A 24,566-nucleotide genomic window follows, 5' to 3' on the forward strand; every position below is an offset into this window, starting at 1 on the left:
GACGCAAAAAGCATCTGTAGAATTAGAATTAATAGAGATTTAAGCTCTACAATTAAAATATAAGTCGACGTCGATTACTGAATATTGGAAATTTGTACCAGAATCGAAGTATCTTGAATTAAAAGAGGTTGCTTGTCGAATTATTTCAATATTTGGAAAGACGTACTTATGCGAATCATTTTATTCCACTTTAAAATTCATGAAATCCAATCACCGATCAGTATTAACTAACTACCATTTCAAAAAATTACTGAGAAGTGCTGTCACCCATTATTCACCAAATTTTAAAGAATTATCAAGAGAAGTAAAATAAATGTGTTTAAGTTTTAATATTTAAATTCAATACACATATATTGTACTTTTACTCAATAAATATAATTCATCTAAAGAAAAATCTTTTTTAATACCTTTTAAATAAGTATTTAATTGCGGTTCGCGAAAAATTTCCAACTTTGAAAAATGGCTGGACTATCAAGGAGCTTGGCCACCCCTGTTCTAGTGCATTAAAAATGATTCACTCAGAACCATTAATAAGGTTGTTAATTCTTGTTTTCCCGCTTTTTTTTTAAAATTTTAGTAAAATAAATATTTTTAGTTATCAAAGCATTTAATTGTCATAGTTTTTAGAAACAAATTGGAGGATGAGAAAATTTAATGATAAATTTCTATTTCTTTCACTGCACCTCTTCAGCTTCAGAGTGAGTCAAAAGACAGCACATCATTTCTGAGAATTAGCATAATTAACTGTTCATTAAACTACTACAAATAAGAAGTTGTTAATAAAACTATGTAAACCTAGTAAAACCTACGGTGGCGTCTTGAAAACGAAAAAGTCAAAAGACAGGCATTTATCAATTATTACGATTTTTTTATTGTTTCTCTAATTGATTTACCAAAGAAATATTAACTTACTTAGCCACTGGTTCTTTTAAAATTTGTATTTAATTACAAAACCATCAACTTCTCAATTATGAATATTGTGAAAGCATATCAGGCAGTTTCTGAAATTTTGCACTTACTTTCAGCTCTAGCATAGCTATTAAATTTAATAAGAATTTTATTTGGTTTATTAATTTACTTCCTAACAGCTTTTAGCTCTTTTATGGACACATAGCTTCCAACAAGGATAGAAAAAAAATCCAGCAGATCTTACGAATATTAATTTCATTGTAACAAAAATATTTTACATATAGGGAATTTTATTGCCATCAAAATACAAAACCTTTATTATACTAATAACTAGAAATAGTAATTAATATTTTCCATTCATGATTGACATTAAATGAACTTGAATTAGAAGCTTTTTTTTATAACTCATAATGCTGAATAGAAATAGTCAAGTAATTTATTATTGAAAGGTAAAAGGTTTTTTAATTAATTTATAAAACAAGTTCCGAATAAAAATAAACTTTTAGAACAAAACTAAAAGAAAAGTTTTAAACTAAATAGTATAAATGAGGCTCTTTTCAATATGTATTAGCAATGTTAATTTAAATAAAGCAATAAATTGAGTAAAAGCAAGCAATAAATTGAGTAAAAATTTTATTTGAATAGGGATTTTTTTAGAAAACTTACTAAATTTTAGGAAATTTTTAAAAATTTACAAAAACCAGTAGCCTACTGGTAGATCTAGTAGAGTTGACAGCTATGTGGATAATATTGATTTTGATTACCTTAGTTGATATGTGGATAATATTGATTAACATAGTTGCTAAGTACATAAAAAAGTTAAAGCTTAGTAGATGGCTTAATCTATAGCATTAGTTGCAAAATCGTGAACACATTATATAAAGCAAAACATTAAAAAATGTTTAACATTAAAAAGTTTTTTTTTTTTTAAATATTAATTTTTCCTAATTATGAGGATAGCAAAAGAAGAAAACAGAAGCAAATCTTTACTAAACAAGCATATAAAGTGCCCACAAAATCCTATACAAGGAAAACCACCTTCATTTTTTTACAGACAGCTCCCTCAAAAATAAAATATTTAAAAACATTTTAAATTGTTTTAATTTTTGAATGCTTTTAAGAAATGAAGACTCGTGCATCAAAATTTTAAGATTAAAAAAAAATTTGCATTTTGGGTACAATGGTAAACAATTAGCTTTACCTATATGTTTTTTTAAGTATCTTATTTTTTAGCTTGCTTATAAAACTCAAAATAACAATCAAAACTATCGAAAAAAATTACATTTATATTTTATTAGTTTTAAAATCCCTGTATAATACAAATTAAAAAATGAAACCAATCTGACTTTTTTTTTTTATGAGAAATGAAGTTTATGTGCAATTTGACAATGTTTTTGTAAAATAAACAATAGTTCGTCTGAAGTAAGAACTCCCCTAGCTATTCATCTAGACATGTGGCGGTAACTATGGTAACAAGGTATAAATATTTCAAGTAGGGGTGTGTGGTCATTGTTTAGAGCAGGTTTTGGCTCAGGTTGGTGAGAGAAAAATCTTTTTCGTTGATCTATTATTGGCCTAGAGTGATGAGAAGCTACCCTCCATGAAATGTGCTATTCTAGTGTCCATGGCAGCAAACTGTCTCAGACTTTGTGGCGAGGGGTGTTCTTACCGCAGGCAAATTATATGGGACTCTTCCCTTTGCTCATCAACCTCCTAGGTGGCCTCATTTATCTTGTTTCCTTAAAATTCCAACATTTGGAACCCTTTCGTTACATTAGTCGAAAAAAGTGATGTCACTGGATATAGCAATGTACCACAAATTGTGCACAAGTATTGTAACAGAATTGTATACTTTATTGAACATTTATAACAAAGCAATGGAATTACTTTGTCTCCTTTTATTATTTTTAAATGTTTAGTAAATTGAATAATTAGATTTTTACATGAAAATTTAACCATAGCTGCATTGTAATAGCTTCTTAATTAACTTAGTAGCCATTCCACACAACCAGTAAAAAAACTTATGTTTTTCAAACAATCTGAAGTATAAGTAGCGATTATTGAATTGTTTGAAGGGCACTTATCGATTTTTTTTTGTGTGTGTGACATCAAATACTTCACTCCTAAATACTACAGACAGAAGAAACTCGTGACATGGTAAGTGCATTCAAAATACACTTTTAGTTGTTAATAATCCACTATGCTACTCAATGAAGTAGAAATTGCCGGCAATTTGAAGCAGATTACGCCAGTTATCAAACAGTACCCATGCTGACGCCTCTAAAATAGGACGCTCGTCCACACAGGGTATCACGCGAGTACTTGCTCAATGCAGAAATAGGAAAAAATAATAATGAAATAAGGAAAAGATTTAAAACAATATCACAAAGTTAATAAAATTTATATTCTCCCGCAAGAATATTCTGTAATAAGTTAACTGTAAAAAGTTGAGTGATCACTCAGATTTAAAAAAAAAATATTCAACTGTAGTAAAAAAAAACTATTTACGCTAAAAAATATAAAATGTGTGACACAAGTAATAAATGGAGTAGTTTTACTTGTTAGCAATATATAATAATAACCTCACTTAGGGAAAACAGTTCGAATTAAAAATTTTTTATCTCTCCAGATATTTATATTTTTAAAAACGCTAGACTCAAATGTTATGATTTATAACTGGCAACAACTGATCCGTTTATCTTGTTTCTTTTACTTTTGATAAGTCAACCAAGAAAGAAAATGATCTCAAGAGATGAAAAAATTTTTGATGACAAATAGGTAATCAGTATTTAAAGCACCCCCAAAAAATAGAGGAAAAGTTCACAAAAATAGCACCAAAGATAGCAAGAACTTTTGACATGTTATTATGAAAAAGGTTCTCATTAGGTTTACTATTAAAAATTACCCTATTTGCACTTCAAATTTCAACTCATTAGCATACATGATGCTAGTGTAACATACATGTTTCATTCGTACATGTTTTGTCCTACAAGTTTAACAGTTAATGATTCTTGAATTATGGAATGTTAACTTTTTTTTATTTTTATACTCTACGCACCTGCATGTACTTGTTATTTTATATTCTTAAGTCTAAGTTTTTGGGCAGCAAAACAAAATGTAACCAGAGTTAAAAATACGAAACACGCATGGTGGGGAGGGGTCGTGATTTTCGATATATAGAGAAACAAAACTTTTATAAGACTTGAATTACTAATGTAAAGAATCTAGATATTTCCTTCAGCTCAGAATTTTAATTTAATAAAATAGTTTGCAATACCTTAATAACATTTAATTCAAAATGTTGAAAAGTTATGACTAATCTGTCCCTATCATGTAATCTAAATAAGTTGTTTACTGAAGTAAAATCAAAGCAAAATATATATTTATTGCTCTATGAACACTATACACATGACATAGCAGCTGATCTAATGAAATGTTTTAAGTTTTTTTCGCATATAAAAAAGACTATTTTTACATAAACCACTTCATATAAAAGTGTAAATCATTTTATTCACATTTAAAAAGCAATAGCGAATTTAAAATTTTTTTCTTAATGGTGTTCTGCACATAGTCAACAGGAACTAAATACATAAAATATATAGTGTGATATGTACAGATCAATGATACATACTTTTACTGAAAATTATATCACAGTCTTATAAAAAACCCACAGTTTAATTTAATACTGAATTTGCATTACACAGTCATACTATAAGAAGAATCATTTAAAATTTAATCCATGTGAAAATATTGCATATTTGGTGTGAGCAAGCATAGTTTCATTTAAATGGAACTAAAACAGCAAAAAGACATCAAGTTTTAAAACATGTTATATACCATACTTGAACTTTACACTAGTACTATATGAAACGTGAGAACACTTAGTTTGTATGAAATATATACAATGACCTAGATAGTATAAAGTGCTTTTGAAATTACATCAAAATATGTTGTTTTTTATTTTATTATTGACTCAGGAATGCTAATATTTACAAACTTATAACAACAAAACGTCAGATCACAGACCTTCTGTTTTGCACCAAATACTGTACATTATTAAAATAAACTAATATCAAGAGCAATTTATTTCATTTAAAAAAGTGATTTCCCTACAAATAGTTTTTTTTTTATATACTTGGAGAAAATAACAGACGTTAAAAACATTTTAAGAAAGATGCATCAAATATTAAAAATGCTGAAAAGTCTGCCTTTTTTTTAATTAAAAAAAAAAGTCGTCTAATATATATAAAACTTCAAACAAATCCTACGAGGAAATAGCTGATGGCACACGCCATGAACTTGACACAAAGACAGTTTTAATCTTTGGGCATAGCACTTTGTTTAGCAAAATTTGGATTTTAAACTCTGTAAACAGCACACTTATTTCGATGGAAGCTGAGAAATTCATTTGAAATGCAGGCCCAGCCAGCAACATATGTAAGTTGAAAAATAACCTTTGCCTCCTAAGTTTTAAGCGACTTCTAACAAATAATTTACAGGCTATAAACATTCACTTCAAGGTCGGTGATACCTGCAACAAGAGAAAAAATAAAGATAGAAGTTCTTAAAATAAAAAACTAAACAAAAAAATATATAAAAGGATAATGCAACAAGACTTCAACTAAAAATATATATATTAAGATAAAAGTTAGTCCAAAGCACAACCGTATATACTTTTATACTTTTTACCGTTTAAAATATACTTGCATCCTTTTAAAGAAATTGGATGGTGAAATATATTAAATAAAAGTGAAGTTTTTTACAGTGGCAACACATACTTAACACATGATCGGAAGAGCAAAACAGACACGCCGATTTTCCTTTTAATATGATGTCATTAATCTTCATTCATTATGTTATAAAATTTTTATGTATTCATCATAAACAGATACTAAAGGTATTTTCTTCTTCAAAAATGTTATTATAGTTAGAGTGTAGTAATTATAGTTAAAACAGAATTTCAGACTCTTAATTTCAATTTCAGTGTGTGGACAATATAAAATTTGAAAACATTCTATATTACCCAGATGAATGTGATTCTATACGTGATTACTGGAAGAAATGACCCGAATTTTTTTTTCTCGACAAGTAGCGTTTTTTTTTCTTACATAAGATAAATTTTTAAAAAATCATATTTATACACAAAAGTAGCATTTGTACAATTCGAAAGGGAAAAAACTTTCCTTTTTCACTTTTCTAAAAGGAGGAATTGCACTGATTTTATACAAAAAAAAAAATCTGAAAACTCTTGAGTAATACCCATCTCTATCAATTTCTGAATGACACATATAATAAAATAAAAATCAACAATGATGATAAAAAGCATTTTTAATTTTACATTTTATTCCTTTATGTACGATCACGAGGGAATATGCCTCATAACAGGCAGGACTTAGTTTTATTCACTGAAAAAGTTGTTAACATTTAACCACGGAGACTAAAAGCTTGAAAGCATTATGCAAACATGCATAAAAATCCATTAAAACATTAAATGATATTATACCTTGTAAGATGCCGGCTGTCTTCGTGAACCTCCATTTCCATACTTTTAAATTCATTCAATTCTTTACGAATTGCAGCCTAATTGGGGAAAAAAAGAAATTTTAATAAAGAAACTACAATTTTAAAAATAGAAACTTTTAGAGTATAAACTTTCATATAAATAATATTTGCTGATCAATCGCAGTTTTTAAAAAAACCAGATAACTACAGGATAGGAATATCATTCTCACAATGTAGTTGAAAAATTATAAAAATTATGGTTTTAATATTTTTTTAATGAGTTGCGGAACAAAAATAAATTGCATGAGGGAAATAATTATTCAATATCTGGAAAAGTATAAAAATAAGTTATTTCAAATGGCTTATTTTTATTTGAAGAAAAAAAATCCTTTCACTCTTTTTATTTTTTTAAATAGAATAAGTTTTAATTTTACACAGTAAAAATCTCAGACACTTGTTTAAATATTAAAAGCATTATAAGTAATTTTTGTGAAGTCCAAGGTTAATCAGACCCAAGGTTGGCAAGTTTCTGCCGAGGTGGTTAAAACCATTGGTAGAAACCGGTTAAAACCGGCATGGCAGAAATTCTTTTCTACCACATTTGTGGTAGAAATGGCAAAAATTCAGAAAATGACAAAAAAGTAAATACTGAGATTGACATACAATGGATAATTCATAGGAAAAACAATTAAATGTTAAACTAAGTACAATTTATTTAGAAAATTATCAGCATTCAAAATCAATTACATTGTTTGCACTCTGCAATAATCTATAACGAAGGATAAGTTTTGATGCAGTTTCTAAACCTAAACAATTGCTCAATTTGCTATGGAACGAACGAGAAATTTGAGAAAATTCTCTCAAGTCCAGCAGAACTAACAGGCATTGCCATCAAGAAACAAGCAATATTTGTAAAACTTTCATCTATTGCATATTTTTTAAAACTGGACCACCATGTAGCAGCTGGGGTAGTGGTCAAAACTTGACTGGAAAAATAAGCTTCAGGAAATGAGGCGATTTGTTTTGCAAAGCTATGACATAAGGTACAAAATCAGGGTTAATATTGGGGAGAAAAATTCTAGTACTTTCTTCTGAGCACATGATAATTACAATCCCAAATACTTTGGATGCAGCATAGAAGCTAGCAAATGATAATCAGTAACTGCCTGTTTAAATCTGTATGTAAACAAAATGTCATTAAGCAATTACTAGAACTAATATAGAAGTTTTTTTAGTTTCTGCCAGTTTTTACCGGTTATAACTAGTTTCTGCCACTGGCATGGCAAAAACCAGTTTCTGCCGGCAAAAAGCCAACCCTGATCAGACCACTGGTATCACTTGAAGCACTTCACGTAAGAGGTGTGCCGCCAGCAGTAGTTATTGAAGGGAACTGAACACTTCACTTAATATGGATATTTGCATTTTAACACATAGTACAGTACAAAATCCACTTACTACTATATTGTCCACTTCAAAATGCATCCAAACAGTTTTATTTTCAATATTTATAATAATAATCCACTGATAAAAGTTTTAAAACATCACTTTTTAATATTTATAATGTATGTATTTAGATACTGAAAATTGAACAAATAACAAGTGGCAAAAATAACTATATTTAACAATATTTAGGACAGAAAATTGTAATCAAAAAATTTAGTCAAAAAAAAAGATATAAGAAATGTGGTCATCATATGGCTTTACCTTTACATTACTTTCAAATTTAAAGTGGTTGATTAAAAATAGTGTATAAGAAATTAAAAATATTACAATTTTAGTGGTTTATATAATCAAATATAAGAGGGACAACACTTATCCTGCTGCATCTGAAAGGCATGAACAAAAACGTCCTCTTATGAAATAAGAGCAATAAGAAAATAGCTTAAATATTTACTTTGCATCAAAATTTCCATAATTCAAATTTGATTTTTGTCCAGAAAATCATTAAGTAACCGTTTATTTTTTCCTATTTCAGGGGTCTGTGTAAAAGAAATTTGGGTCCGTTAACGGACCTTTCACAAAATATCTTATTATATAAATGGACCCTTCACAAATTATCTTTTCATATAAACGGACCCTTCACAAAATAATTTTTCTTTTAATCGGACCCTTCACAAATTTGTTTATCTTCTTCATTATTGTTTAGTTAATCGAATAAACCTTTCATGGGGTGAGGGGGAACAGAAAGACGGTTCGAGTAAATTTTTTTTTGTAAATAAATAATTGCTCAATTTATATTTATTCATAAAATTAATTAATAGAATATTATGTAAATAAAAATTTCTAGCAATTTTTTAAATAAAATATTATAAATTGAAGAATTGTTTACATTTACTTAATGCGTAACACACTAAGAGTGATACATAACTAAGTTGTAATATTTAAAATATGTCAAATGAAATTTTTAAAAATGTGAGTGATTTCGTTTCCATTATTCGTCTGAAATGAATATTCTGTGTTGAGCAGTATAAGCTAAATACCAAATATTTTTATGTTGTATCTCTAATTTAGTAGCAGCAATTGTTGAGCAGAATCTTGTATCTATTTACAATTTAAAAACTTCTTGAAAAGGTTTTTAGCAATTTTTGCAATAACAGGACCCTATTTGCACAAATTCACCAAAGCAGGACCCTAGTTGAAAGAAAGCGACTTAACGCTTATTTTATATTCCCAAAATATGAGTAGTTTTTTCACAATTTTGCAAAAACAGGACCTTTCACAAAATGTCACATAACCATCAGATTATTTTCATCTCTTCTGAATCAGAAGATTGTAAATTGTCTAGGAGATTTTACTGTATTTTAAGAATTCAAAAATACAGAACTGGTGAGAAACAATGTCCAAAAAATAATATATTTATTAAAAAATGGAGCAATTATTCTGTCCCTAAAGCAGCCTCAACGAGTAAGCGTTTTTTTTTTTTTTTTTTTTTTTTAAGGGTCACCTGAAGAAGAGCTTTTGAATGAAGAGAAACTAGTGCATCTGTTAAGCAAAATTAGTAATTTCCAGTTTTGAGGTTCACATTCATAATGGAGAGATTCGTAATGAAAGAATTTACAACAAACACTTAATGAAAAATATTAAAAAAAATTTAAAACATAATGGATACTAGTGTAATTTTAGGTACTAGTTGGGGAAAGATATAAACATGAAAAGCGTGAAAAAATGTTTTGAAAAAACATTGAAAGAACAATTAAAACTACTTTAGGGAGTGACTTATTTTTATATAAATGCTTTTTCATGAGATAAAAAGTATCAAATTTAATACTATATAATAATGTATAATAAAAGAACAATCATTAAAATATCGGAAATTACAGCAGTTGAAAATGCTCACATCATTTCAGAAGACAGAAATGTTAATAACAAAGCCTCAATTGGTTTATACTAAATAACACTTCATATAAATGTGAAAGCTGAACATAGAAATCTTGCTTAAGAAAACTTAAACGTTTAAAATTAGTAAATGATCGATCTCCTAAACAGCGAAGAATTCAAATTGCAAACACGTGATCCCAATCTTTATCAATCCATAGATTTAAAGTTATACAAGATTAGTTTTCATGCATTTTGTTAAGTGCTTGATAGAAAATTGTTTGACGACATGGTCATTTTGCCACATGGAAAATCAGAAAATGTAAAAGGAAGAAATTGAAACAATTAGAAAGATGAGATATTCTACTTTATCTCTAGGTGTCAGCCTCGTCCATGGCTTATCAGCTCTTCTGTCATAATCTTGAGCTTGGGTCACCTCCACATAATCATTGAAACGGATGATTTTCCTTTCTTTTAATTCTTCAATGGTAGGTCGAAAACTCAACTGTAAAATTAAATACAAACATTAACACTTCAGATATACAATGGTGTTTCTAAATGAATAATAAAAAGTATTCACTACTAACACAAATTCAATTATTAAATACTACCTTGGCTATGTTTATGATAATTATATTAAATTTATACTTAAATGTTAGAAAAACTTTTAAATACATTTTATAACTAATCAAAAAACTAATCTCAAATCTTAACTTTTGAAACTATAGTTTTTTAAATAAAATTCTTATAAATCCATCAAAAAATTTTAAAATTATTAATCTAAAAGCAAAAGAAAATGAGATATAAAAAAAATGTTGGACTCAAACTTTTATAGTCAGCTTTTTTCTCCCATTGCTCAATAGCAATAGGAAAAAAATCGCCACATATAAATAAGCTAAAAAGAATAAAATCATGATATAATCAAGGGTGTCTTTCATAACAACTGAATATAAGTATGAAGAATTTGCTTAACACAACACCAAACATATAATCCAAAATTATTGAGAGGTACTTAAATTTGAGTAAATAAACTAACAGACATTTATGTTAATCCATACAAAAATTTAAAACGAATTTAATAAAAAAACATTAATATTATATAGATTATTTTTTAACCAAATTGCTTTATCAAAAAAAATTACAGTAATAAACCTGTTTTTATACTGCATATTGTGAAAAACTTTGCTATAACAATTACTTTTTATTTAATCTCATATGCTTGGATAACAAATTGCATTGTATGTAATTAATATGCTTTTGTTTCTTTTTTTGAGCATTAAGGCTCTTAAAACACTATTATTTTTGTATCATTCTATCCTTAGATCATGTGATACATAAAAGTGTGAACATATAGATAATTAAATTTAATCTGCTCAACTGTAACATACACAGTTTGATTATTAACTAAGACATAAATAGTATAATAAGAGAATCAAAAATATATTAATATTTTATTTTAAGGAAATTTAAATGCTGAATTTATTCAAAGCAAAGAGGCAGTTTACTTTGTGAATGGATAAGTGTGAATAAACTCTTCTTTGTGAATGAATATATTCAAATTTGGAAAACATAAAATTAACATGTAAGGAAAGGAGACTTATAATGTGAAATTATTAATATTAAAATTTTAAACTGCGTTGAACTCACTTTTCGAATGAGGGTTTTCTTTTTTTCTTCTTTTTCCTTCCGCAACTCTTCCGCTGACTGAACTGAAAATAATAATAATTTGTTAAAATTTACATTTATAAATAAGAATTTATGTTATAAAATTTCAACAGAAACTACTAACACTTCAAAATATTTCTATGTTCAAGCTCTTCTGGAGTTGGCCGTAAGCTCAGGCGCCTGAAAGATTCAAAACATGTCACACAAGAGAAAATATTTTTTGCAGTTGGGGTTAAATGTATGTGTTAAGACAAAATTTCAAGTTAATGTGATGTCATCTCTGTTAGTGAAATAAAATAAAAATTGATCTTTAACGACACAAATTGTTTTTTTGCAAAAATAGAAATTTGATAGATTTTTTTTAAAAAAAGACAAATATTATTGTATCAATTTAAAATTCTGTTTTATGAAATCCTTCTGAACAGACATAACTTATCCAGACTTTTTGTAGTAGTAGATGCACTGTCCTGTAATTTATATTATTTTAAGAAACAATATTAGAGTAAAAAAGAAAATCCTTGATATTTTCACAATTCACATTTCCTTTTAAAACTAAAAAGAAATAAAAGTTGTTTAAAATTCAACAAATTCAATTTTAATTTTACTTTTAGAAACTAGGATTGTTGGTTTTTAAAAAGAGTAAAAACAATATAAATGATTACTAAAATCACAATAAAATTAAAAACATAATTATAATTCAAAAATAACTGTAAAAAACTCAGAAATTTGATCATAATTGATGATTAATTCAACTCAAACACTATGACAAACTGAAACGTATCTAATCAAAAAAAAAAAAAAAACTTAAAAGCAGCAAGTGGAAAAACTTTCTTTACATCAAAACTTCTTTTACATGTTAAACATGCATGACTACCTGCCCATATTAGTAGAGGTAAAACTAAAAGTAATTCAAAACTAATTCTATTAGTCTACTCATACATACTAAACCCAGAAAAAAAAATTAAGGAATAAAGTTTCAATAACATATGTAATTTTATGAATGCAGTCAATTCTTTTACTTACAAATGGTTAGTATCAAAATATGTTCAATGCTTCTGTTGCCAAAGAAAGCAAAGATTAATAAAATAGTTCCGACAACCTTAAAATATTCATTTTGCATGAATAGTTTTCCTTAGATTTATTGACTAAATACAGTAATACATAAAATTTTAAATATGTGAAAGTAATTTTGTGAAGGAACTTAAGAATCATTAGCACTAAATAGTAACTTCAATAACTGTAAAACAGAAGTTAATAAAATTCTTGTTTACATGACAACAGAATCACAGTATGAATTCTACAGAATCGCTGAACAGCAACAGAACGGAACAGAAAATTACAAAAAGAGATAATATCAAAAACTAAGGAAAATATGTATTTGCAGATTATGCTTGATTTTAACATCTTAATTGATAGTGGTTTTTTTTATACAAATGATTTTGTTTGCCCAATAATAACTCCAACTGAAGTCTGATATTTTGAAGAAAAATTTTATTCAATATAATAAAAATAATGCAAGCAATTTACAAAACAAGTAGCAAAAATTCAAAAAAGAAAAAAGTTTTAAAAATCACTTTAAACTAAAATTTAAAAAAAGAACAGAGTGTCTGTAGGCAAATTAATAACGATTTGTCTCAACAATAAAGATGTCTCAAAAGCAATGATGAGAAAGCGGCATTGAACTTACCTAGTTAATTTCTTCTTAACATCTTCTTTATTTTCGTGATTTTCTTGTTCTGAATACGCAATGTATATATTTTTATCAATCAATTCCTGAATATCTGGGCGCTGGGCTAACTTCAACGCTAAAGAGTCTTTACGGGCTACTTTGGCTACTCTTCTATCTGTAAACATTAAGAAAGCATTAAAAAATTAAAAGAAAAATATTAACACAATTCCTACAAAAATAGAACAGTACACAAAACTGTTCCTATTCTAATAACATTTATAATACAATAGTCAAGCACATATACACTTTACAAAACTATTTCCAAATGCTTACAGAGACAATAGGATATAACACATTTTTAAATACCAATGGGTATTAGCGCTAAAAGTTTCCTTGCAAAGTTAACTATTCAAAATGACCTACAGGACTCAAAAAATGCAAAATTTTTAATAATAGAATTAAGATAGCGGCCGGAATAAAACTTTCATGAGCCCAAACTTATTCTTTTAGAGCATAATTTCGATATTTTTAAAACGTAGTGTATGCGTTTTTTTTATTTTAAAGTCTTTACTTATGAGTTATTAGTTATGAGTTTATAAGTACTTAGGCGAGACTACAAACAAAAATTAATTGTAATAATTTTGAAATTTGACGGTAGTAGGAATTTATACCCTAATAACAAAAGCCACACAAATAGTTCAAGATTATTTAAATTATATATACACAGTCAATTCGCTATAACTCGAAGTACGATAACTCGAATATTACTATAACTCTATTTTTTTATGAGGTTCCGACCCTTTTATCTTCAATTTCATGTTAATTATTCTTGATTACTCGAATTTTACTCCCTTTAACGATTTTTTTTTTTTTTGATCTTTTGAAGCAAGAAAAAAAACCTAGGAGCTGATATCTTTTCTCTTCCTTTGCAACACACACACTATGTCTTTCGCACTCTTCATGGAGAAGCTAAAGCTGTCCCTCTTGAAATATGTGAACAGTGGTTAAATGAAACGTTACCAAATTTACTTCAAGGATACAGTTAAAATGATGTTTTCAATATTGATGAAATGGGTTTATTTTTTAAATGTCTTCCAAATAAGACTATGATGTTTAAGGATGGAGGAAATGCATCTGGAGAAAATGCGTCTGGGACAGAGAAATTGCCCTTACTTGCTATCGGAAAATACCAAAATCCTCGATGTTTCAAGAATGTAAAAACTTATCCATTGGATTACAAGTCTAACAAAAAGTTTTGGATGACATCAGTATTATTTGAAGACTATGTAAGAAAATTGGATCGGAAATTCTTAGCTAAAAAAAGAAAACTGATACTTTTTATGGATAAATGCACAGCGCATAGTGATCTACCTAATTTGAAAGCAGTAAACTTGCAGTTTCTCCCGCCAAACACAACAGCAAAGTTGCAGCCGATGGACCAGGGTATCATAAAGTGCTTCAAACAGTCTTATCATAAATGGCTTGGCAGAAAAATGATCTTAAATATTGTAAGCATTTAGAAGATTTGTAATTAATAAGCATTAATTAAATAATCCGACAATATTTTGAAAGTCCAAAACCGAAACTAACGGTAAGTCGAACTTCCGATATGTCGAAGTTTTTCGTCAGTCCTATCAGATTCGAGTTATCGCAGATTCACTGTGTATGTATATATATATATATACCAAGTCAAATGGTCACTATGTAGAGGTGGTCACTTTATAAACTCTTTAAAAAGGACTCTTTAAATAAAACTTGTAGAAAATGGCCATCTTACTCAGGTGCTCACATTACCCAGGGTCACTTTTACAGGTTCCACTGTATATTATATATATATATATATATATATATATATATATATATATATATATATATATATATATATATATATATATATATTAATGCAAAATAGCAATAAAATTCTAGAAAGATCACTACAACATCTTTATGTTGCAAGAACATGCGTTTAGTCAAAGAAGACACCTCTTAACTGGGTTTTTAGATTCAGTAAAAACCACACATTTATCACATAAAACATAACCACTCACAGCAACGGTGTGAAAGTGAAATTAAAGCTAAATAAATCTTTATAAACAAATATAATAGTTTTATTTTAATATCAATCTAAACTCAGGTAAAAAAAAATTTAAAAATAATGAGTTCAGATTATGGTATGAACAGCAATTAAAAAAGCATTAAAGTTAAATTTCAAAACTTTGCTCTTAAAATAAAACTGCAGTTAATATAAATCAAATGAAAAACTACAAATATTTTGTTTTAAAAAAAATATTTAGCTTTCAATAAGTAATAGAAATAAAATAAATCCAAGGATTAATTTGAGATATAACTATGACCAATACATATATTAATATGAATCCATATATTCATACTATTGAAATGTAAGTTAAACAAAACATTTTAATTAGCTGCTAAATAAATTTACTTTAAATTATAAGAAACTATTTCGAGAATCAAACCATTCTTCCAAATTGAAATTAAAAATATGTTAAGTGAATGAGGTTAAATTAAAAAAGGGGGTTCTTTTTAATCAACTGTATAAAACAATTTTTTAAAAAAATTGTCAAAATATGTACCAAAAAAGTGTATGAGAATTAAAGTATAAATAAAATAAAATAAATATTTTTAAAAAAATAGTTGTGATAAAGCTTTATAATTTAATAAATTGAATCACAATAAATTTAGTATGTCGAAAAAATATAATCATGTAGAGTTAAAATCTCATTATGAACCAAATCTGTACCAATCTATAGATATATCCCTAATATTAAAAAAAAAGAAAATGGAACCAGGCTTAGACAAACAATTCAGTAAATAGTACAGAATTCAGCAGGTGCAAAGGAATCATTGCCTCATAATCAGTTCTTTTTGACTGATACTTGCGTGGAATTGATATCAAACAAGTTTAAATCTGGAGGTTAAATTTATAATTTTAAAAATTGATTTTTTTAACAAGCTTTTGCTAACTTGTAAAAAATGAATTTGATACAAATAGAAATGAATTGTACAAAATGTACAGGCTATTTCCATAAGCACTACAAAAATATCAGAACACTGATAAAAAAAACACTTCTAGTCCTCATGGAGTTATAAAAAAAATATTTAAAAAAAAATCACTTTTATTATAATTAAAATAGAAAATTCAAGTTTTCACTCTATATTCCCCTTAAACAGAATATTTTAATAAACCTGTTATTAGTGATCATAAATTAAATGCTAAGTTTTGATGTGAGCATGCTTAGTGAGAATTTCTTCCAATATCAGGAAAATAATAAATTATAGTATATCAATCAGAATGGGCAACAAGTAAAAAGGGATAATTAAGATAGAAATTAAAAAATTTTGGAAAAAAAATTTTTTTTTTTTCTGAATCGACAAATACTACCTTATGAGGCGATATTTCCCTTAAAGTCAGGTATTTCTTATTTATATTCTTTACTTACACAATGTACTTTTAAATAAAAAAAATATATTTTTTTAGGCACTAGTTGCTTGGTTATGGAAAACTTAAGGATTTTCCTTTTTTGCACACAGAAAGTGAAACTTCCTTTAAAGTTGATGACATTATATCATTTAAAAAAAAAAAAACATTTCAATAAGATTTAATTTTAACAAAAGCAGCAAACCAATAGTAAATTTTTTTCAAACATTGTACAGTATGAAATAGGTTTCTAATTTAAATCCCAAAATCTAAATTATCAATTGTACTGCAATATGTATGAAACAAATAGACATCTAATCAGATTCTAAACTATAAAAATCTTACATTCTTCATCATCCCCATAATAATCTTTCCATAATATTGGATTGTCCGACTCTGAATCGGAATCAGAATCATCTGTAGCACTAATTGAAATGGAAGGTAGTGGACGGCCATCATGATCAACAGATGATACTCTTCTTAAACTTGACCTACAAAAGTTTACAGTTAAAAATAAATTTTAAATGAACACAGGGAAATAAAACTTAAAAAATCCAATCAATGGAATTCACTGCAAAAGGACAATCACAAATTATAATTTTACATGGCTTTAAAGTGGTCCACCAAAAACAGAATAAACTTAAATGAGAACCCTTAAAGTGATTTTCATTAATGAACACTCTAAAATTAAAAAGTTAAAAGTAGTGCAAAGATAAAAAAAAAATCAAACTGAAATAAATTTAACACCTCACAGGATGCACAGTAAATTAGCTTCAATATGCATTAAAAGGATTAATGTGATCAAATAAAACAATCAACTAGACCATTGAGGCATAAAAGGCTTATTAATAATAAAATTAATAACAATTTAAGTCTCATTGATTTTTTATTTGTTATATAACTTTTTATACATATGATTCCATTAAACTAAACTTAAAAGTACTGTACTAAGGGCAAAGTTAACAAGCTTTGATAAAAGGAAGTCTTTCCGCTAACACAAAATCTTAAGTAAAAAACTTTTTGTAAACAAGTGATTAACTCTTGAAACTAGTTTCACCCTTTTCATCACCACCCCATTTTGGTGAAATTTGTATGAAAATCACTTTTTTAAAATGTTTTAATTTTTATAAACTACAACATATTCATATAACAAGGATAAATTTGGTAAAACACAAAAAAAAAGTTTAAAATAGAAATCCAATGCTATAAAAACATTTTAAATAAATGAAAAAAAATACTTTAAATTTGAGGAAGAAAAAAGTGCATGTAAAAAACATTTATCCACAGAATGTCATAATGAAATATATCACTAAGCGATTTTATTTATATCAGGTGAATACGAATCTCAATGTGTAATCGTTAAATCACACGAATATGGATATCTCCATTTAATTTTAAAATCGCATGAATATGAATCTGTTTGATTTTAAAACGTTCTGAATACAAAATGCGATGCTTGGTATAAAAATGTGAAAATATGAAGCAGGATGTACGATCTTAAATCGCGTAGATATGAATTACGCTGTGTGATTTTAAATCATATGAATGTATTTTTAAACTTTATTTGCATAAAATAATTTCATGAATATGAATTTTTTTTCTCGGAAATTCGAAAAAGACAAACTTTTTTTTAAAAAAAAAAAAAAAAAAAAAGACTAAAAGCTTTAGCACGACAGTGAAAAATTATCCGTGAACAGTGTTCGTGTGGATAATACACATTTAATTAACAGCTTATTATCATATTTAAAAGTCATAAATTCAACAAAAAAAAATTAATTGCTTTATATAAATTTTAGACTCTCAAAAGTATTGAAATTAAGATTTTCTAAAGATCACACTCAAAGTCTAAGAAACAATGTAAGAAAATTTTAATTTTTTTTTTTTTTTTTTATATATACAAAATAAAAGAAAGTGCTGGTGGTTTATGTCTGTCTTGAGTGTGTTCAGGTTTAAAAAGCAAATTTTTTAAAATTAATTTCGTAAATGGCAGATTTAATACAAATTTTGAAAAATTAATAGTAATATTATAAAAAAAGTAATTGGAATAGTAATATTACGAAAACTCTAAATGAAACCTTTAATGTATCTCACATTCAAAAGTTACCGGTCTTTTCAAGCTTGATTACTTTCCCACAGATTTAAACTACCCTACTGAAAGGGAACTAAATCAACATTTCAATTAATAAGGATTAATTTAATTTGCATTTAGATTGCCCTATATAAAACTTGTTAACTTCAGCTATGCAGCTATGCACCACAAACAATTTAGTTGTTCAAAGGCAATATTTTTGTTTTAGATTACAAACACAGACTATAGTGTGGATACAATACTCTAACTAGATAGCTTTAAGACACTAAGTAATTCAAATCAGGTGCACAAAAGCATCAAATACGCCAAAAATTGTAGAGAAAATATGAAAAATTAGTTATGCCGCACCTCCTAGGGCACGTCTCCAGCCCAGAAACAAAAAGCGTGCCACTAAGTTAATTTAAGCAAAATTTCAACCTAGCTTAACTTAATATATGGTTTTCCTCTCCTCGTAAAGCAATGTAGCTCCATCAAAAGTTCTATGTGAAGGCTAATTTGTTTCAATGTTTGATTTAATCTAAGAGTTCCCTTGTCTTCTGGTTTTGGATCAGAAATAGAGGCTACAAAGTATATAAATTAACACCAGCTTGTCTGGGAAGGAGGATGGTGCACAATTGCCACTAAAACACTTTAAATTCTTTAATTTTCCTAATTCTTAAATTTAAATTTTTAATTGTGGAGCCTTAACCTGCTTGCTCCCAAATGAAATATGACTAAAATAGATTTACCTAGCTTGAACAATTTGTAGCCTTTGGAAATCTGCGCAGGTAAAGGGGCCTTTTTTCTTGAGTGCACTTTTCTTGGGCATAGCTGACATAGGGTGAGGTTCTTTGGCAGGGATCTCTTCAACAGAAGAGAAGTCAACAGTAGGTTCTCTTTGAGTAACATACACTACACATGGGACAGGCATTTTCACCTCAGGTGCATTCCTTTCCTCTGCATCATCAGAAGATTCAACTGGAACAAAGAATTCACACACTGCAATTTTTATTCCATAATAAAAAATACCAAAATCTAAACATTACTGTAATATTTTTCCTCTTTCTTTTACAAGACCGCATATTATATAGTCTGTCCAATGTTGAAGGTTTGTTAGTGAGTACACAAGGTTTAACCTAGGGGTGAACCTTTTTCAGGGAAGGGCCACTTGCACGGCAGGTAGATTAACGAAGGGCTGCACGCATATTTAGTCATGTTAGCGGCAAATATTATTTTTATAAAAACATTAGTGTTCTAAGCACTAAATATTTTAATCAATAAACTGAATAACATATTTGCAGAAAATTAAATACTTTCAATTATTTAAATTTATTTAAATCTAAAAAAAACGGATACTTTTTTTAAAAAAACTTTTCCCATTTTTCACAATAATTAATTTATCAAATATATACATATATACAGAAATACAGAGAGGAGGATATAAATTCTAATTGAAAAGAAGCTAATAAAATGAAATTGCAAAAAAATATATGCATTTTATAGAGTAACATTAATTTGAATAAAATATTTTAATTAAAGAAAATTTATAATGTTTCAACAAAAACCAAATTAAAAGAATTTTTTTTTATTGCATTCAGAAGTTCCTGCAGGTCACTCATGTGGTCCGCAGGCCACAGGTTGTGCACCCCTAGTTCAACCTTTCACACTACGAGCACTTAATATGTAGTTTGAACTAATAAGAACATTAAAATCATTTAAACTACAAAGCACAATATTTTAAATTAATATCTAAAACTAATAAAATAATGTGGTTATTAATTATTAAGATATAAAACTATTAAAGTTTTAGAGTGGAGAATTTCTATGTCACTGTATAGGTGGTGTCAGTGGAAAATAAAAGATTAATACTTTAAAATTCTAGTATGAATAATGAGTATACTAGTTTATGCAATTATCAAACACAAAAATGAAATGAATCACTTATTTTATACAAAATTTTACTGATCAGATTTATATATACTTTAGATTACTTTTAGATACTACTTTAAGACAACAGCTGATAGATGCAAAGTAAATTTTTACCAGTGAAACTTTTTACACCATAGATTATATATTTAATGAAAAACTTAACAAATAGAATGAACTAAATTTCTAACACATAATCACTGTCATTTTGATTATGAATAAGTAACTTACTGTAATGAAAAATGTTTATTATAGAATAAAGTCTTTATTGTATAATCTGTAAATCTTAATTGAAACATTGTATTAATTAAAACATGGAAGAAAATATACAGCATATGTATTTTTTCAAACTTAGTTTCCTTTTGTTGTTTTTGTACTTCATTAGACATTATTTTAAAAACATTTCCGCTCAATTTGCAGGACACTACTTGTTTCTTGATTAAAATATTTTATTTATATACCATAATTTTTTTAATACAATGAAGTTTTAAAAACTTGATTGACAGCTATGCTGTAAAAAAATTAAATCGCACTGAAGGTAGAGTTTAATGACTCAAGAATTGGATGCAGTTCTACCTAATGAGCATAAACAATATTGTATATGCGGTTCACAAAATCAGTTAAAATAAATCTGACAAAAAAAATCAAATAGGAAAAATTATAGAGATATAAAAAATAAATTTAAAGATGTCTAGATAGAAAGATAAATAGAAAGATGTCGACTCCAAAGATATTGCTGACACCAATATTTGCAAAACGTTTGAAGAAATAAGAATGGAAATAAAAAGCTGTTTTTTGGGAGGAAAAAGGTTAAAAAGTTAAAGAAAAAAAGTTAGTTTCGGCCAAAAGTAAGCTATAATAAAGATAATACCATAAAATATTTATAATGAAAAATAAAAGTGTTATAATTGCAATAATCTGATATAATTAGGATTGATACTATGTTGCATAAAATTATTTGGATTTTGGATCACTTATCTAATTTTATCAATATGCTCTGAAAAACTAGCTTTTTCAAAAAATAATTATACTTTCCGAAATTAAAATTTTATGTGTGAACAATTCCGCGCATAACAAAGAAAGTTTAATTTTGAAGGTCTCATATCAGGTATAGCTAGTGAATTGAAATTGAGAAAATATAAAAACTGTGCACTTCACACAAAAAAAAAAAAAAAAAAAAAAACTTTATAATTTATATATTTTATAGAATTCATAGTGGGAATAATAGCACATTAAAAAAAAAGACATTTTTTTCATTTTGAAACATTAAAGACTAGTTATTAAAAAGAAAAATTATGTATTTTAAAAAAAGTATCATTTGCTCTATGTGTAATAAAATCAAATTTTATCACCAAAAAAAGAACATAAAATACACTTTTCTTTAATCTCAGAATTACTTTGTTTAGAACAGAAAATTTTAAGTTTTCAGTAGAATTTTATTAACACTGAACAACTCATAATAGTTTAAAATCTATGAATGGAAAATTTTTATAGCACTGTAGCATTAAAAAAAATAACCAATATCAGTTACTATTCCCTCACATCGATACACAATTAAAATTTGTAATTTAGTTCAAGATTATGATAATCAAATAGTTCAAGATTTTCTTAATCAAATTTCAAAATAGGGTTTCCATAAAATCTAAAAGCAGTAAATATCACACTTAGCATTCCTGCTCAAAAGTAATTTTTATGGATACTTCAATTCATCATTTAAAAATTCTACGAAATGAATACAGTATTAGATGGATTGTAATCTATCATTTTTTAATTCGAATGAAAGAGTCAAATCAGGAATTGACTAACTACACAGGATTTTAAACCTACAAAATTTGTCACTGCATTTGCTTAAAAAATATTTACCTTAAGACTCCTGAATTCATCATAAAAATTTGATAATGAAAAATTGTTAATTGATTTTCTTTTTCATTAGAATGGCTGAATTCGCAAAAAGGATTTAATGAAAACTGTTGGTAACACAAAGTCTAAACGCATATAATTAGTGGATAATCCCTAAATTTAAACTATTGAATTTGGCAGTTTCCAATATTTCTACTTTAAATAAAAAGTTGGATCAAAAATTCATATCTTTTGATTTTTTTTTTAAAAAATCCATAACTGTATTGTTAGAAAATATAATATTCAGTTCTGAAGAGGCTCAAAAATCAGAAATGTCAGGACAAAAAGCTAAAAATTGTGACAAAATATTTTTTATCCGGAAAAGCAAGACAACTATGAACTCTGCATTTCAAGAAGAGAAGTTCGAATATTGAGTGTTCTACTATTCAAATTTAATTCTCGTAACATTACTCTATTCAAAAACTGAAATGACAAAAGAAACAAGAAACTATCAATGAAAGTTAATCTTAAACACTATTTTGTGTAATCAGAAAATGAATCTAATTTACAAATACAGAAAAAGACAAAAAGGTAAATTAATAATTAAAACATTAAATCAAAATGGAAAAGCACCTAAAATCAAATTTGCTTTATTTTACTTTTATGGGACCTCGGGGCACTGTCAGTTTTGGTTTTTCCACTGACAACAGAAAGGCTTCCAGTGTGTTGGTAGGTAATGTGTCCCAAGAAGAAGTGCTGTCTTGCCAACACACATATATTTTATTTTATTGCTTTTTATTACTTTTTCCTGCTTTAATTGTTCATGAATACCTAAATTAAACACTATTTTGTGTCTAATTGTTTCACAGAGTGACAAAATTAAAAAATAAAATTGATTGATTCAATGATACTAACCTGAGTGTGAGTGAAACTTAGAGAGTAAAAGAGGTGATGGATTTGAGAACATTGGAGGTGGTGGGATAGGGCCAATATCATTGACAGATATTGGTGGTTCTGGAAGAGAAGATAGAATTATTTCCCCATCATGGGAAGGCACCTCTTCTACATCTGGAAGGTTCAACAGGGAAACATTATGTATCACAGGTATGGCTACAAAAAGGAATACCACATCAGAAGTCTTTTCACATCGCTTTTACATCTCAAGGTTTAAAACAAAAATCATAAAATTATAATAAATTCCAGACAAAAAATAATAAAGTAATTATCCAAACAAAATATTTTTAATAACTCAAAATAATAAATAAATCATAAAAAGCTACTTAAAGTAGCATTGTAAAAATACTAATTTTGAGAGATGTTCAAGACTAAGATGTTCAGGATCGGGGGCCTTATTTTCAAACCAAAACTCTATTAGAAATTTAACACTTACAGTTAAAAATAAAAACTATAAATACATAGCACAATATTGGAAAAAATCCATCAAAACACAGTCATTCCTCTTTTTCACTAATGGAGAATCTCAAACTTATCCTATAAGAGTCAAATTACAACTTCAAGAAAAGTCTGAAATGATTACATTTAACGCTTACTTGGTCTTTTGATACCTTTATGTTTACTTGAATTTATTCACTTTTTTTTGCACACTGGTTATAAAATTTTAACTCCCACTACAAATTCACTGGAATATGGATTTTATTGAAAGTATTATACATGACAACTTTTTATATAATAAAAAGTACTAATAGGGTTTAACAAGGCACAGAAACAACTACACTGCGCCAAACTGACAATTCAATAAAAAAAACTAATGTTAATAACTTTTAAGCACTGGAAACTTACTGGAAAAATCTTTAATGAAAAAAAAAATCACTTTCTTGGGGGCACAAATATGAGAATTAAAACAGGCTTATCCTTACTGCAAATAGAAAAGTGACCCTTATTGATTAAAAATATGAGAACTCATCAAGAATAGCAACTAAGTTGTTACAGACAATATTTTAACCTGCAATGACAATATTCTTATTATCAATTTCACTACTGACAATATTCTTATTATCAAGTTCTATTTTAAAGAAATTTAAAAATTTTTATAGATATTTCAACAAAAAGTTAACTGAATTAAGAGCATTAGTAAAGTATATACAATAGCTCATTGAAGGTTTCATTTCAGAAAAATTACTTAGATGATTTTTAAACAGCCTAACCAGAAAAAAAAGAAAGTGTGTACAAAATTTTTAATCTACTGATGGAAAATTTAAAAATTCTTAGGCTTG

The 24,566-nt window shown here is 27.1% G+C and overlaps 1 protein-coding gene across 23 annotated transcripts in view; it reads right to left on the reverse strand.

Annotated features, from left to right (window-relative positions):
• Positions 1–4,269: 4,269 nt before the first annotated feature.
• Positions 4,270–24,566, reverse strand: part of LOC107450274 (phosphatase and actin regulator 2) — a 189,959-nt gene continuing 169,662 nt past the window's right edge. For 15 of the 23 annotated variants that reach the window (XM_071180087.2, XM_043041572.3, XM_087160532.1 and 12 more), the window contains 9 exons: positions 23,248–23,442; positions 19,317–19,545; positions 16,845–16,990; positions 13,079–13,235; positions 11,516–11,571; positions 11,374–11,435; positions 10,094–10,231; positions 6,413–6,489; positions 4,270–5,440 (listed from right to left, as the gene is read on the reverse strand). In XM_071180087.2, coding sequence (XP_071036188.2) covers positions 5,425–5,440; positions 6,413–6,489; positions 10,094–10,231; positions 11,374–11,435; positions 11,516–11,571; positions 13,079–13,235; positions 16,845–16,990; positions 19,317–19,545; positions 23,248–23,442 — 1,076 coding nt within the window. In that variant the 3' untranslated portion in view covers positions 4,270–5,424. The remainder of the gene's footprint in view (positions 5,441–6,412; positions 6,490–10,093; positions 10,232–11,373; positions 11,436–11,515; positions 11,572–13,078; positions 13,236–16,844; positions 16,991–19,316; positions 19,546–23,247; positions 23,443–24,566) is intronic. The other 8 variants (XM_071180095.2, XM_071180094.2, XM_071180088.2 and 5 more) reach the window with 1 other exon arrangement.

This window comes from Parasteatoda tepidariorum, chromosome 1 (genome assembly GCF_982258835.1).
Source record: "Parasteatoda tepidariorum strain Cologne lab strain chromosome 1, Ptep-v5.0, whole genome shotgun sequence".
Taxonomy (NCBI): Eukaryota; Metazoa; Arthropoda; class Arachnida; order Araneae; family Theridiidae; genus Parasteatoda; species Parasteatoda tepidariorum.